The sequence below is a fragment of the Peromyscus californicus genome, unplaced genomic scaffold (assembly GCF_007827085.1).
Source record: "Peromyscus californicus insignis strain IS unplaced genomic scaffold, ASM782708v3 Scaffold_17__1_contigs__length_78620276, whole genome shotgun sequence".
In the NCBI taxonomy this organism is placed as follows: domain Eukaryota; kingdom Metazoa; phylum Chordata; class Mammalia; order Rodentia; family Cricetidae; genus Peromyscus; species Peromyscus californicus.
The window spans coordinates 1,222,838-1,239,583 of record NW_026294469.1 but is presented as its reverse complement, the minus strand read 5'-3'; the positions used below and the strand labels follow the sequence as shown (position 1 = coordinate 1,239,583).

Here is a 16,746-nt window from a genome sequence, read left to right as displayed (position 1 = left end):
AATAAATGTTACTGAAGAACCAATGCTACTACATATTAGGAATACTGTAAAGGATGTAGTAAGATCATTTATATTAAGAAGGGTAAGTCCAGTCATACTATCTATCATGACTAACTCAAAAAGGATGGCCTGTGGTGGTGGATGTTGCCACCTTTAAGGCCAAAAAAAAAAGGGAATCCAGCTCAAATTTCAGCATTAATAATGACCATGAGTTACCAAGGACATGACCAGAGGTTAGGAGTACAGAAATGGCCAGCTCTGAGAATTACAGCAGTAACTACATGAGCACCTCATTGACTACAAGTCCACAGAAGAAATGATAGGAAATCAGTGTTTCATTGGGGCAATTTCACAAACATTTTCGTATTTGGCATTCCCCTTGTCTACCACTCCCTAGCATTGTGCCATTGAAGGAATCCTAGGAAATTGGCACCGCTCCAGGAGAACCACTGATTGTCAGCTGGCTGTATTACAGATGTGAGCTCGAGACAGGTGACATGATTTCCTCTCCACTTGAGTAGTTAAGCCATCGATATAAATGAATCATAGCATCAGAAAAGGGGGTTGGGGTGGTTCTGCTTTGTTTTGACACAGTCTTACTATGTAGCACTGGCTGGCCTAAACTTGCTGGTGTCAAACTCAGAGACTATCCAGCCTTTGCCTCCTAAGTGCTGGGACTAAAAGTGTGTACCACTATATCTATAGCAGAACAGATTTTTGCAGCTAACCAATACCAGGAAGTTGAAATGGCCCAGGAACTTAATGGCACACTGTATTTAAAAAAAAAAAAATCCCTAAGCAACCCACCAATGAGCTACTGAGAGGGTCTTATGATCCACCTTGCTCAGGAAAACTACCTCTTATTTACTCCCAAGTATAACCTACAGCTAAAAATATCTTGTCTAGATCGTTGTATCACCTCTCCCCCACACACCCACAACTTCCTGGAAGTATCGCTACCTGGTTTGCTCCTGAACACTGTGAATGTTCCACAGGACACAGGAGTCATCCATCACAACGATGAAAGGCCAGACACACTGCCGCTTGACTCCCAGCTCCTCCAGGCGGTTCCTCTCCAGTTCTAGATTGTGGTATGACAGCTCCTTAATGAGGAACCTGGCAGCACCTGGAAGGCAGTGCAACCAACCACAGCTTACATCCTTCATTCAGACCAATTACATGACCTCCACTGCATCCTGTCCATATGGGGATCCTGTGTGCAGGTGATGGGAGCATGCTGAAGAGAAGATGCAGAGGACCCTAGTTTGGTTCCTAGCACCCATGTCAGGCAGCTCCAGGGGAATCTGATGCTTCTAGCCTTCAATGGGCACCTGCACTTGTGCACAGACACATAATGTTTTAAAAATCTCCAAAAAAAGAGTCACTGGGAAATGTATTTTAAAATGTAGATTCCTGGAATCCATTACTAGAGATTCAGTTGAGTAAGTCCAGTGAAGGGCTAGAAACACATCTGATGATGTATGAAGTACACTCTGAGGAACAGACTTCAAGAATTCCATTTCCTTGATATGACAAAGGACACCTCACACAGCAGATAATATTAGTGACTAGGGCCTTAGAATATGACAAGCTTGCTCTTAGAGGCAGCAACTCCCACATCCTGCATCAGAGAGTAAGGCAGGGCCATGATGAATGGAGAGTTAACAGCATCTATGGAGATTCTGGAAACAGGCACCCATCCTAGATCTGCAGTTTGTTAATGTATGGAAGAACCCCAAACAGTAGGATTAGCTCAAGGTAATACTAGGATTTAGAAACATCTCCCCCTCTAGAGTCTGTGTAACGTTTTGCACATTACACATAGAACCACATAGGAAAAATTGACAGCTAACATGGCAGTCAGTGGTGAAGGACCAAAGATTTTCCAACTATGATCAGGCACAAGAAAGTGATTCCTGCTTCCATTTAATAGTACTAGAAGTCCTAGCCAGAGCAATTAGGCAAGAAAAGGAAAGTGGCTGGGCGGTGGTGGTGCACGCCTTTAATTCCAGCTCTTGGGAGGCAGAGGCAGGCGGATCTTTGTGAGTTTGAGGCTAGCCTGGTCTACAGAGCGAGATCCAGGAAAGGCACAAAGCTACACAGAGAAACCCTGTCTCGAAAAACCAAAAAAAAAAAAAAAAAGAAAAGAAAAATGATCTCAATCAGAAATAGTAAAATGTTGCTCCCTGACAATATATCATACATGGAGAAAATACACAGAAAACTGTTAGAACAAATAAGAGAATTCAGACCAGGTGGTGGTGGCGGCGGCGGCGCACGCCTTTAATCTCAGCACTTGGGAGGCAGAGGCAGGCAGATCTCTGTTGAGTTTGAGGCCAGCCTGGTCTACAGAGCAAGTTCCAGGAAAGGCTCCAAAGCTATACAAGAAGAGAAACCCTGTCTGAGAGAGAGAGAGAGAGAGAGAGAGAGAGAGAGAGAGAGAGAGAGACAAAGAGAGAGACAGAGACAGAGAGACAGAGAGAGACAGAGACAGAGACAGAGAGAGACAGAGAGACAGAGAGAGACAGAGACAGAGAGACAGAGAGAATGAGAGAGAATTCAGAATTTAAAAGGAACGGTCTCAGGAATTTAGTTCCATTATAGCATGAAAAGGTAGACTACTTAGGAGGCAAAAGACAGTACAGTGAGAAACACAAGATATTGATGAAGAAAATAAAAAGATATGCCAATAAATAGAAAGATGACCAATGTTCATAGTTACAAACATGTTTTGTAGATAACCATTCTTCAAAAGATCAGTGTTGGGGAATATTATTTTAAAGTGTGTTTTGCTTATGCTGCATTTTGTTTAACTCTGTGAAGCTGTTTTACTGTGCCTATCTAAAACACCTGATGGTCTAATAAAGAGCTGAACAGCCAATAGCAAGGTAGGAGACAGAAATATGCAGGGCTGGCAGGCAGAGAGAATATATAGGAGAAATTTGGGAAAAAGGAAGAAATCCAGAGAAGGAGGAGGACGCAGGGACCAGCCACCCAGCTACATAACAAGCCATGGAATAAGAAAGAAAGGTACACAGAAACAGAGAAAGGTAAAAGCCCAGAGGCAAAAGTAGATGGGTTATTTTAAAGTTAAGAAAGCTGGCAAGAAATAAGGCAAGCTAAGGCCAGGCATTTATAAGTAAGAATAAGCCTCTGTGTGTGATGGCCCCCCCAAAAGAATAAAAAACAACATTCTGGCACCCAACATGGGGTGGATTTCCATGTAGGGCCTAAGAAAGCTGGAAAGAAAGGAAGAAAGAAAGGAAGGACGGACATGGCTCATTTAAGACGTGCTGATGTTCAGCTGGTAGCACTAAATAGAAACAGCAAGGTAAATAAAAATGCTTGTGGCTTCCCATAGCTAGTAAGGTTGAATGCAGTTCCTGGTCAAGCACCTCCTACCAGGCCGCAAGCTTTAGGCTTTGCTTTCACTGGCCCAGAAGTGGGCAGAGCCAGCTGAGAGCTGCATGCATAGGGTCCAGGTTAGCAGTTTAAAGGTTTGCTTACATGGTCAAAAAAGACTAAAGAATATGCAGTAAAAGCGATCCAGATAGAAAAAACCCCTGAACAGGTTCCAGTGTGTTTTACAATGTGCACAGGCTTAAGAAATAAAGAAAAGGGTATGAACAGTTACAGAAAGAAAGAGTTTAATAAAGTCTTTATAGAGAGAAGTAAAATAAAAAAGAAAAAGCCACACAAAGATAGGAAATACACAGGGATTCTGGATCCTATATAGTACTGTGTTGACTTTGAATTTTTTGAATGCTAATAAGCAAACAGTAGCTGCTAAGAGACATGGGATTGTGAACTGGACTGCTAAACTCAACCAATCTAGACACTTTAAGGGATGCTTTAACATTAAAAAAGAAGTAAAAAAATATATTTGTCAAATGGAAATCAAAAATGCTTTGGAGTTTTGTTCCCATGGGAAATGAGAGGCTGTGGATTCCTGTAGGAATATATGGATCAGGTGTGATCAAGGGAGACCTCCTGAACTTTGAGAGGTGATATCTACCATCAAAGGTTATTGCTGGTCTTCCCAGGACTTGGTCATTATCTCAAATTTTCTCTCTGGGACCCTAAAGATGCCTTTGTCCACAGACAGCAGGAAGCAGTATGGAGAAAACTATGCCCACATTCTCAAGAGTTGGGGGGTGGGGGTGGTCTTTTTTTGTGGGTTATGGATGTTAGTTATATTTAGGGAAATATAGGAATGATAAGATAGAAGGGTAGATTATTGAATCTACTTTAAATAATAGGGTAGATTATTGACTCTACTATAAACTAAAAGACAACTATTGATCTCAAATATTTTGTATTTGTAAGGACTTTTGTATATTGACACAAATTTAAGGTAATTTTTGTTGCAACACACTGTATGTATGTTTCTGTTCTTGTTTGGGGGATTTTTGTATATTGATAAAAATTTAAGGTAATTTTTGTTACAACATATTGTATGTATGTTTCTATTTTTGTTTGAGGTATTGTGCCTATGCAGTTCATTTGGAAATGTAGGGTGAAGTTCTAGTTTTTGAAAACTATTATTATAAACTATATAGGATAATCAGGAAATATAGGTTAGTGGTTAGTCATTTATAACAACCAAAATTGTACTTATGTTAGGTATGCTTTCCAGATCACATAGAGAGATATTTAAGATAGATGGTCTTCAAACTTTTCAAAGGCCTACAGAGTATGGCATTTAAAATGTTTTGTTAACTTAGGGTTTTTTATGACAATGAGACACATCTGCTCCTGGCAGTACCAATTTACTTCAGAGATGGTGGGCATTGAAGAAATTCCTTATGGAGTTTGCTTTCAATGTGGCAAGGCTAGCCATTTGGGCAAGAAGCTGTTCTTCCCTGGACTGCTTGATGGTATGTTGTATAAACTGGACATGCAGGACCCACAAGAAAGTGACCACTGAACTTTGCCAAAACAAGGCAGGATAGTCCTTCAAGATTCCTGCTTCACAGAAGAAACTGCCAGACAATCAGCAGGACACAGAGGAAAATGACTGATAAACTTTGCCAATATAGGTGGGACAGTCTTTCAAATTTTCTGCTTCACTGAAAAGTCTTCCAGATACTATGGGCCTGTAGGCTGAAGATGGATGCCCCAATGTTGCAGAGGAACTTTGAGTGACTGTCCAGGCAGTCAGATGTCTCTGTCATCTAGAGTTTTTGGAAATTGTTTGCAATGCACTTTTTGTTTACTTAAAATATACTATATCCTTCTGGGGCCTTTGATGGAGTTGAAGACTTGATATAGTTTCAGTTTTCCTTAAATATGATAGAAAGTAAATTAGGCATAAAATTTTGGATTTACTAAAATACGTAGATTATGGAGTATTTTCGTTAAATTTACCAGACACAAATAAATTGGAATTTATTACATTGTGAATGTAATGTTTACTTGATAATTGTTCTTACTGTATACAGTCTTACTATGTTAAAGTTAAACCTTTCATTTTTCAGAAAGAAAGGGGGAAATGTTGGGGAATAATTATTTTAAAATGTGTTACTTCTGTTTATGTTTTATTTGTTTAACTCTGTAAAGCTGTTTTACTGTGCCTATCTAAAACACCTGATGGTCTAATAAAGAGCTGAACAGCCAATAGCAAGGTAGGAGACAGAAATATGCAGGGCTGGCAGGCAGAGAGAATATATAGGAGAAATCTGGGGACAAGGAAGAAGTAGCCAGAGAAGGAGGAGGACGCAGGGACCAGCCACCCAGCTACATAACAAGCCATGGAATAAGAAGGAAAGGTACACAGAAACAGAGAAAGGTAAAAGCCCAGAGGCAAAAGTAGATGGGATATTTTAAAGTTAAGAAAGCTGGCAAGAAATAAGGCAAGCTAAGGCCAGGCATTTATAAGTAAGAATAAGCTTCTGTGTGTGGTTTATTTGTGAGCTGAGTATCGAGCTCCCAAAAAAAGCAGAAACAAACAACAACAGATTAGTAATTTTATGCACTTACCAATTTTTTTCATAGAAATGGAAAAAAATCTATCCTTAATGAAATCTGAGGGCACCTCAAATTGCAATAAAATTGGAGGTCTTACTGATGTAGGCAATGATTTTGTTTTTCAAATAGCTCAAAAGGTGAAAATAGAGAAGTTAGACTATATTAAACTAAGAAGCTTTTGAAGCAAAGAAATAATCAACAGAGATAAGACAACCTACACAAATAAGAGACAGCATACAGAATGGGACAAAACATTTGCAAATTATTGATCCAACAAGGGATTATTATCTGGAGTGTATAAGGAGCTCAAAAATCTGAATAGCAAATAATGCAGTTAGAAAGGGGCTGTAGCCAGGCGGTGGTGGGGCACGCCTTTAATTTCAGCACTTGGGAGACAGAGGCAGGTGGATCTCTGAGTTCAAGGCCTGTCTCAAAAAAAAAAATAAATAAAAAAGGGGGAAGAAAAACTGGGCTGGCTTGGAATGATGGTGCACAACCTTACTCTTAGCACTTGAGAAGTTTAGACAGGAAAATCACCAGTTCTAGACTGGGCATGTTTACCTAGCAAGATGTCTAAACAACACAGACTCCAAATAGCCTAGAAGAACATAAAATGCTCAGTATCACCAATCATCAAGGAATGCAACTCAAAACTGCAGTGATAGCATCTCACCTCAGTGACTATGCCAAAGTGACTTTAAAAGTGACATTAAAGTGACTTAACGACTTTGACACGGGGGCAGAGGGAAAGGATCTCCTATATGTTAGTGGAGCAGCTATTACAGAAAACGTGCAGAGTCCAACCTAAAACATACCGAAACTGGAAGTACCATGTGATCCAGCAAATCCACTGGTTGGTGTATGTCCAAGAGACAGAACCATTATACTGAAGAGACACTTGCAGCCTTGTGTCTATTCACAACACCTTCAATAATGGGGTCAATCTAGATTCCCACAGATAGAGACAGTATGAGAACACAGAATATTTTTGGCCATAAAAAGAATGGAATCCTAAATTTGCTAATTAGTCTGCCTACCTGAACGTGTTTCTTCAGAACTTCTGAAAAAATCTGGTAACAGTGATGCCATATTGTGAACCTTAAGAACAACTAAAGTCTTTTTGGTCCATAAAAATGGCTACAGTATTGTAATGTTGAAAAGTGTTTTTATAAACTTTCAGTTAGACTTTAACTGTAACTAGTTCTATGAAATGAATCTTGAGGCCAGGCGTCGGTGGCACATGCCTTTAATCCCAGCACTTGGGAGGCAGATCTCTGTGAGTTCAAGGCCAGCCTGGTCTACAGAGGGAGATCTAGGACAGTTACCAAAACTACACAGAGAAACCCTGTCTCGAAAAACCAAAAAAAATTATTTATTTATTATGTACACAGTGTTCTGCCTGCATATATGCCTGCAGGCCAGAAGAGGGCAGCAGATCTCATGGATGGTTGAGAGCCACCATGTGGGTGCTGGGAATTGAACTCAGGACCTTTGGAAGAGCAGCCAGGGCTCTTAACCGCTGAGCCTTCTCTCCAGCCCAGAGAACTGAATCTTGAAAACCTTAGTAAACAACATGTAGACTTTTCTAACAGACTGTGATAAAGAATCTCAGGCTAAGGATGTCAGTAAGTACTTCAAATGCAAGAAATGAACAACAACAAAAAAAAATGGCTTGTTAAAAAAAAAAGAAGAAAGAAAAGCTGGGTATTGTGGCACACACCTTTAATCCCAGCACTCAGGAGGCAGAGGCAGGCGAATCTCTGAGTTTGAGGCCAGCCTGGTCTACAGAGCAATTTCAGGATAGCCAGGGCTACACAGAGAAACCCTGTCTTGAAAAAAAGAAAGAAAGAAAAAAAAAAGGAATCCTGTCACTTGTAGCAGCGTGGATGAAAGTGGAGAGCGTGTAAGCCAGGAACAGAAGGAGAGACCATCTGAGAAGTGTTCAGTGGAAGAAGCTCAGTAAAGTCTGTTCGGGGCATCGAGGAAGGGGGTGGGAGCAAGTCCAGCAAAGAGCACCAAACAGGAAGAGTCAATTCTAGTTTTCCATAGCATCACTGATTAACTTGATTAAAACAATACATGATACATTTCAAAACGACTGGGAGAATACAAAACTCCAAACACATAAAAGTGATTCCTATTTAAAGAAAGTGTGTACACTCTGATTGATTATATGTTACATATGTTATCATATTATAGTCCATACAAGTATGCAAATATTTCTGAAGTTTTTAAAAGTTGCAGGTTTTATGCTTCTTCCTTTCAAAACTTAAAGCCACACGGTAAAGGTAGTGACATATAAAGACAGATATATAGCGAGCCAAGAAATAAACCCTCTCGTATATGACAAGGGTGCCAATGCCATTCAATGGGGAAAATGTCTTTTGGAACATATGGATAGCCACACGAAAAACTGGAGTTGTACCCTTACCAAACAAGAATTAAATTAATTAAAATGCTTCAGTAACATAGATGCTTCCAATACCTTGACTGGACTAGAACTTGCCTTATGCCCCTAGCAGGAGACACAGTAGGGGACCCTCTAAATCAGATACATCATCACCTCCCATCCATATATTTCTCATGGATACATTCTGCCCTAGAACGTCCAGCCTGGGAACATTGGGAGTCTATACTAGAAAGATTCCCTGTCCCACACAAGGTGTTCAATATTCCAGTGATTTAGTACTTACTAGCCCTCAGAAGTTAAAAATTCTGCAAAATTGAACAATAATGTTAGGATCTACAAAATCACAGAACAAGAGAGAAGGAAGAGCTCAGAATCAAAAGACCTGTGGTTGGGAGGGCAGGGCAATTCCCAGAGGCAACCTCTGGAGATGCAAACCAAGGGAATGAGCTGTGCTTTTCCTCTCAGGCCTCCTCCCGCCCCGAGGGCGCCCTTACCCACGCCTGCATTATTGAACATGCCAGGCAGCACCAGCATGATGTGGTTGGGCCAGTACTTCCGGTACAGTGGCATCTCATATTCTTTGACCACCAGGAGGTGAAGATGGCTGATGCCCTCCATAGCATGGAAAAGGTTTAGGAGTCCGTGTTCATGCCGGCCGCTGGAAGGGGTGAAAATGGGGCTCTTGACTGCATTTAGATTCTGCAAAAGGAAGACAAACAAGAGGAAAATGGAAGAGTAAAACTCTCTGATGTGAGTATATTGGGGACCCCACCTAGGGCAGATATGAGCATCTTGGGGAACCCTAACGAGGGCTCAGCAACCCTCACACCCAAAAGCTCTAGCCCACCTTGTCCGAAACCAGAGGCAGCCGCATGCTTTCCAGGTGTCTGCCCTGCTTGCTGAAGACAAAATGACTCTCTTTGGACTTGGGAATGATGAAATAAAGCTGGACTTCTTCTCCCAGCATAGAAGAAGAAAATGTGAATGCATGAAGGGTGGAGTCAGACATCTAGATTTGCAAAAAAAGAAAGAGAGGGATGGTCAATATACGAGTCCCAAACTTCCAGGCCATTCTTTTAGATTTTTGACCCGAGCAACTGATAAGAATAAGTGCCACCAGACATTCTGGCTGTGACTGGCAATGTGTAAAAGCTTTATCATTTACTGACTGTCACTGATGCAGGGCAGTGTGGAGCCCTGATGAAGCCTCTGCAAGGGTTAAGTCCCACTTGGCATTGTCTGTCTTTATTCCTCATCAGCTCAGGACCTTGACAGATGCTCAGTCTCAAAGATAAGATCCCTATGGGCTGCCCTGATACACACATGTTCCCTAAAGCCCTCAGTTACAGAGGACTCTTCTGCTCTGTGAGTCAGACTGAATACATTAAGTTCCAGCACTTAGAGAGTAGGGCTAGAATTTAAAATGTGCCCGTGGTGCCATCTTTTCTGGTTATAATGGAAAATGAAGCATTTCCAACATTTAGTGTAGAACTCTGACATCAGGGAAAGACCATGTGACTCATAAAAGCCAATATAATCTAACCTGTTGTAAAGGTTGCTGGGACATTCACTTGCCCAGGAACCCATCTCCATGTATAATTATAAAATCGCTCTTTTTGGGCTGTACAATGAAGCCAATAATTGATTTAATGGAAGGATAACAAATTTTCATCAGCACCTAAAATCCAAGTAGTTTTCCTAATAGTTTTAACCTAAATATTACACTTCAGAAAAATAAAGTTCTTCCTCTAAAAGTTCTCCTTCTAGTTTGTTCTACATCACAAATGTGGAGATATATTACTTGTATTGTAATCTCACAGAAACTAGTCAAGAGGGATTTTTATGCGGAAAATTCCTAAATACCTATAATTTACAGGCCAAGGCACTTGTGTCTTCTCTGTCCTATGAAGACTTGTGAACGGGGCCAGTGGGGTGGCTCAACAGGGAAAGGGCTTGCCACTGATCCCAGGGCCCACAATGGTGGTGTGAGGGAACCAACTCCTGCATGTATGTGTACACACACACACACACACACACACACACACACACACACACACACCACTTAATTAAAAGAATTGTCAGCAGACTAGTGGGCCTCCAAGAAAACAAATGGATACTACAGGTAACCTGTAGCCCAGTTTTCAAGGTGTTCTTTCTAGCACCCATTAAATTTCAGGATGTGCTTTCAAGGTGAGGTGTGGTCCTAAGAAGCTGGTTTGGGGAATTTTCTCAGCACAGCCTAGAAGCAACAGGGTCCCAGGTACTCAGTGCCAAGACATAAAACTCAAGAAGAGAAATGGGGGAATGACATAGAGTTTCTCCCCCAAAGCAGGAAGGAGTGTTACTATCAACACTGCTGTTTCCTCCTTCTCTGTGTAAAGACGCCAAAGGGGCTGGAGGTGCTAGAATGCATATTTAGCATTTGCAAGATCCTGAGATGTATCCCTAATGCCCAAAATATGACAAAATAAAACCAGGCATGCTAGGCATGCCTACAATTCCATTCAGCATGCAGGAGGATTGTGAATTTGAGGCCAACCTGGAGCAGTGAGTTCCTGTACTAAAAAGGAAGTCGGAGGAAGAGACAATGCTGAGCAATGGTTTACACTCTGTTTCTCTAGAGCCCGAAGCCAGGAGTCTCTGGTTTCATCCTCCCTTTTCCCCGGTACCTACAAGGGCTATACTGGCCACAGGGTCCCAGGGAGGGCAAAGCGGGCTGCACCTGGGAGGTGGGCGTGAAGTCCATGTACTGGTGGCACTGTTCACAGTGGTGGAAGGTGTTGTAGGCCGCGTACTTGGTCAGCATAATAGACATGGTTTCTCGTTTCTGGGGCTCCTCAACTTTGTATTCCTTTATTACTTCTGTGTACAAGGCATGAGAAACTGTTATCTCCATGATACACATATAAAGTTTGGAAAGAAATGCTCATTTCCCATACAGACTTCTCCAAGGACTTTATAAATTCAGCCCTGATAAGTAAGTTTAAAAATCAAGATGTATGTGTGTGTTCGTATGTAAGAGTGAAAACAGAATTATTGCACTCTTCTCAAAGGAGTGGACTGTCTCCCTCCCCCACCCCAAGCCCTGATTTAGAGTCCCCTCACCTTCAGAGCCTGGCTCTGCATACACTGACCTTGTTTGACCCCAGCCAGCTTCTCAGTGTAAACCAGGCTCATCAGACTGTACTTGGGGTCGTGCACACTGACGTCAAAAGGCATTTTGCTGAAGGTCTCGATGTCAGGCCAGGGCTCTCCTTCGGGCTGGCTTGCTCCACTGTTCTCATTGTGATCTAGGGCAGGGCAGGGCACAGGACAGGTGAGCTCCCCTCCTCCATCCCTCCCCCTTCCTCCTCCTCTCCTCCCTGCCATTCTGAAGCACAAAGCTGGGGAGGCTGTGACAAAGTCACTCTGATAAAGGAGCTCTTTCCTTTTTTTTTTTTCTTCTGGTTTTTCAAGACAGGGTTTCTCTCTGTAGCTTTGGAGTCTGTCCAGCTCTGTAGCCCAGGCTGGCCTCAAACTCACAGAGATCCACCTAGCTCTGTCTTCCGGGTGCTGGGATTAAAGGCATGTGCCACCACCGCCAGGCTTGTTTGTTTGTTTGTTTATTTATTTATTTATTTATTTATTTATTTATTTATTTATTTATTTTATGAGCATTGATTGGTGTTTGGCCTGCATGTATGTCTGTATAAGGGTGTTGGATACCCTGGAACTGGAGTTGTGAGCTGCCACATGGATGCTGGGAATTGAACCTGGGTCCTCTGGAAGAGCAGCCAGTACTCTTAACATCTGAGCTATCTTTCCAGCCCCCAAACAAGCTCTTATCCCAGAGTAGAAGGAACCATAACCATTCCTTCAGACTTTTGCCAGGAAGGGGATCTCTCCTCACTAGCCCTGATTAGTTTCTACAGCCCAGTTCCCAAACTCCCATGCTGTAAAACCCAGTCTCTCAAAATTAGCCACTCTAATAATATATTTTAATATATCATAGATTCATTAGAGAACCCTGACTAACAAGTTCTCACTAAGTTGCCAGATCCCAGGCAAGCCTTGATGGCATTCCCCCCTTGCTTTAGCTGGGATTACAGCTTGGTGAGTATGCCTGAAGCTGTCTGGAATTTTAGGATGCAAGAACAAAAGTGGTACATTAGAATTACCGGAGTGTTCTGTACTCCAGTACACATTCATCCCCTCCCAATCTCCCTCATAGATCCCCAAGAGTAGTGAAGTCAAAATCTTTACCCAGGTGCCAGCTGCAGCCTTTGAGCATTTCTAGAGCTTGACTCCTTTTCGCACACCTTAGTACTTCACCCCTCTAGGCACACACTTAACCCTTCAAGTGCTGGGCTCAGAAAGCTTTTAGAGACTTAGGGATGGGCATTCAGGGTGTTAAGACAGCAGCAGGCACATGGTAGGTGTGCAATCGATGCTGTTTATTATTAATAAATAAGTAAATTCAAAAAGCAACTCAAGGCTAGCTCAGTAGGAAAAGTGCTTTGTAGCCAGGCTTAATGACCTGCCCAGGGTCCTCAGGACCCACGTGGTGGAAAGAGAAAACTGACTCCCAAAAGTTGTCCTCTTACCTCAACCCATGTATTGGTACATACATGCACACAATAAATGCAAGGCTTTTTTAAGTAGCATAAACCACTTTGAGGAAAAGCCCAAGATTACAAATATAGCTATTACTTTTTTGATATAAATAACATTTGATTTTTATGCTGTTATACCTTGCATTTTGTTGGCAGTCTCAAGCATGTTCTTTTCAGGAAGGGGTCTTATGCCTCCCAGTGCACTTTTAAATCGACCCTCCCCAGAGTGACGGGGAAAGGAGACAGGGAAGTGACAGGGAGCTCAGAGGCAGCCAGGGGAAGATTGCAGACTCTCTGTAGCTGCATGTTGGGTAAAATCAAAGGCTGTGATGCCAAGGAACACAGTGCAGAGCTGGCAAGAACCACAGGGTTTACCTATCTAGGCAATGGACTTACCTAGGTACCAAAGCTGATGAAACACATTGCGCCCAGCAGCTGGCTGCACACTGGAGAAAGGCTCCCAGAAGCTGAGAGCCACAGTTCACTTGGGATTATTAGCTGAGCATCCTGTCCTCAGTTTCAAGATAGCTCTGCAATTTAGGTCCTCTAGACACCCAGAGGGGGAAGCAACCTTGGCTCGTGGGTCTCGGGCCTTGGTTGTAATATCAAGTCTCACCTGTGTTTATCTCTTCCTCATCATACACGTCTACCTCCAGCAGCCGGATGAGCATGCGGAAAAGGATCCTAAGGAACTGTAAATAGGAGCCAGTCTTTCCCACCTATGGAGGTATTTGTAATTGAGGAAGGGTGGAGGAGGGGAAGAGGGGAAAGAAAAAGAAAAGAGATTTCTTTCACACTTTGGCTCCTCAGCTGAGAACTGGATGAGGTCTTCTGCCACCCCCGCCAACCCCCAAGATGTCCCCCTACAGACAAGACAAGGCCTGCCCTGTTCCATCCCTACCTGGGGGGGCCCAGTGAGCAGCAGCCGCCTCGGGTGCAAGGTCCGGGCGCCTGAGGCGGGGTCTGGCTGGTTGCTGTAGTCAGCATGGTGCTGCCTGGCCGAGGTCCACTGGCGGTAGTAAAGGGACTGCTCCTCGCTGCTCATGTCCTTGTGCAAGCCGGGCCGCAGAGAACTCACCCAGGCCACATCAGCGTGGGGCAGCAGGGATGAGGAGGCTGGCAGCCTGCCGCCCTTCTGGGATCCCAGCAGGCTGTATGCAGCTTTGGATAAGATCACCACCGGGGGCAGGGCTGTGTGCAGGCCCCGGCAGCCTCTGGGGGGCTGCCCTGCCCACGCAAGAGCCTGGGCACTCGAGGATGAGGACGAAGAGGGCTTGGAGGTGGTGCTGCTGGCCATTGGAAGGCCCACGGAGTCACACTCCCGCTTCAGGTTCTCTCCGGTCACAGCAGTGCTGGCGGAGACCCCTTCATCCAGCCGCACGCTGGGGGTGGGGCTCTGGAAGGTGGGGGTGAGAGGCTGCTGCTGGGATCTGTCAGCTGTGCTGGAGGAGCTCACCCCATTCTCCATGATGGAACCTGGAAGAGGACAGAGGAACTCATCCTATTCCCACCCCGCCCTGATGTCAAGGTCAGGAGGTAAAGGCTACTGAAGAAAAAAACCAAACCAAACCAAAAAACAACGACAAAAGCTTTAGGTACTGCAGACAGCGATGGAATATTCTCTCTGCCTCAGTCTCTACACCGTTCCCTCCTGCTCCGCTGCCCTGGCTTGCGGGGGTGGGGGTTGGGGGGAGGGGGGACACCAGTTGAAGTTGGTTCTAACTCCCCTGGCTTCCTTCCCACGTTGTCCTCTGAGTGACCGTCTCTCTCTGGAAGGCCAGGCAGGGTTCACAGGGTCACAGGATCCCAGTACTTTATCACCTGCTGTTCCTTTTCCAGAGCCTTCCCACATTTTTGGAAGTAGTCCCTCTATTCAAGTGTCCTCCCACCTCCTTTCAGATGACATTATAGGCTCCACATTCAAGTCCTTTTCAGTGGCACTTGCTGCTTGGTGGACTGAGAGCCTTACACCTCTGGTAAGTTCCGCAGTCCCTAGTCAGTTCCTAAACCAGGTAGGGATGTCGCCATGGGAGCAGGTAGAAAGTAGATCTGCTCCAGATAAGGGGTCAAGAGTACTCAGTGTCTCCTCTTTTGTCTGTTAATTTTTTTTTTTTTTTTTTTTTTTTTTTTGGTTTTTCGAGACAGGGTTTCTCTGTGTAGCTTTGGAGTCTATCCTGGAACTCACTCTGTAGACCAGGCTGGCCTTGAACTCACAGAGATCTGCCTGCCTCTGCCTCCCAAGTGCTGGGACTAAAAGTGCATGTCACCGCTGCCCAGTTCTTTTCGGTTAGCTTTAAGCAAGCTTTCCTCTAGTGGGTGAGTCTCTTAATACTCATGGCTGAAGACACTCTCTGAGCTCAAATGGGTGTTGTTCAGCCATACAGTTCTAATCCCAGCTATGGGAGACCTTCCGTTGTTAAAAGCAAACTTCTCTTGGGCTGGAGAGATTGCTCAGCAGTTAACGGTCTATACTGCTCTTGCAGGCCCAGAGTTTAACTCCCAGCACCCACATCAGGTGGCTCACAGATGCCTGTAACTCCAGCTCCAGAGGATCCAATGCCTTCAGGCTCTGCATTCCTGTGCACACCCCCATCCTGGACATAGTTAAAGATAATAACAAACGCTTTTCTGGAGAAGAAAGCCTCTTCACCGCTCCTGTGACTGGGGGGGCTTCCAGTGTTGCGGTCAGGCTGCCCTCCTCGTGAGTTACTCCACACTGTATAGAACAGAGCTCTCTACTCCTCCGAGGGAGAAGGATGATCACAGCCCCTCATGGGGCAGACTGAGAAACACCCATTCAGCCTACTCACCCACTTATCCCTATAAGTTTATGGGGGTGAATTGAAGCTGTAGGGGAACACGAGTATATTAAAAATCCCATAGCACTTACTGGACATGCCAGACCAAGGAAAGAGTACGGGTAACTCCCTCGCCTGGCCCCCATAAAGTGACAGACACCTAGTACTGAGACAGCACGGCCCCACGCCAGCCTGTCACCTGATACCTGGTATGTCCATCACTGTTCTTAGAGCTTGGGCCCCTGCTGTTGACATGCCTCCTGGGCTGCCTGCCTGTCTACCTGCTCCCTGTCTGGACCTGGACTTAACCTGCCCTTTTCCAGTTCCTGACTCACTTCCTGCTTTCAAACACTAGCCTTCACCTAGCAGTGACACTCTGCGGCTTCACTTAGAATTGACAACAGCTCCCTCCTGGCTTTAGTCTGCTTTGGGTTTTAATCCAAACTTTTTCTCAGTCCACTTCGGAACTCTCTTGAGCTCTGCTGCAGCCTCTTTAACCTGGTTTCACTGTGACCCATTTATATACATCTGCATGTGTGTGCGCGCGCGCATACACACACATATACACACACATGTATACACACACATACACACACATACACACACGTACACACACATACACCACACACACATATACCACACACACAACACACGTACACACACATACACACACGTACACACATACACAGTACACACACACACACACACACACACGTACCACACACATGTGGCCGTGTGATATGAAAGTTTTTTTTTTTTTAAGATTTATTTATTTATTATGTATACAGAAGAGGTTGCCAGATCTCATTACAAATGGTTGTGAGTCATCATGTGGTTGCTGGGAATTGAACTCAGGACCTCTGGAAGAGCAGTCGGTGCTCTTAACCTCTGAGCCATCTCTCCAGCCCGTGATATGAAAGTTTAATATTAGTAATTAGGATTGGAATAAAGAACCTGCATTCACCTTGGCCAGGCAAAC

General features: G+C 44.1%; 1 protein-coding gene and 1 non-coding gene across 4 annotated transcripts in view; one reads left to right on the top strand and one right to left on the bottom strand.

Annotated features, from left to right (window-relative positions):
• Window positions 1-16,746, bottom strand: part of Greb1l (GREB1 like retinoic acid receptor coactivator) — a 259,135-nt gene that overhangs the window by 8,748 nt on the left and 233,641 nt on the right. For all 3 annotated transcript variants that reach the window (XM_052741511.1, XM_052741513.1, XM_052741512.1), the window contains 7 exons: window positions 13,871-14,445; window positions 13,586-13,688; window positions 11,512-11,667; window positions 11,100-11,239; window positions 9,225-9,386; window positions 8,872-9,076; window positions 961-1,126 (listed from right to left, as the gene is read on the bottom strand). In XM_052741511.1, coding sequence (XP_052597471.1) covers window positions 961-1,126; window positions 8,872-9,076; window positions 9,225-9,386; window positions 11,100-11,239; window positions 11,512-11,667; window positions 13,586-13,688; window positions 13,871-14,445 — 1,507 coding nt within the window. The remainder of the gene's footprint in view (window positions 1-960; window positions 1,127-8,871; window positions 9,077-9,224; window positions 9,387-11,099; window positions 11,240-11,511; window positions 11,668-13,585; window positions 13,689-13,870; window positions 14,446-16,746) is intronic.
• LOC128113111 (small nucleolar RNA SNORA33) lies at window positions 6,981-7,112 on the top strand. Its single transcript, XR_008219338.1, has one exon. It is a non-coding gene; the product is annotated as a small nucleolar RNA SNORA33 (small nucleolar RNA).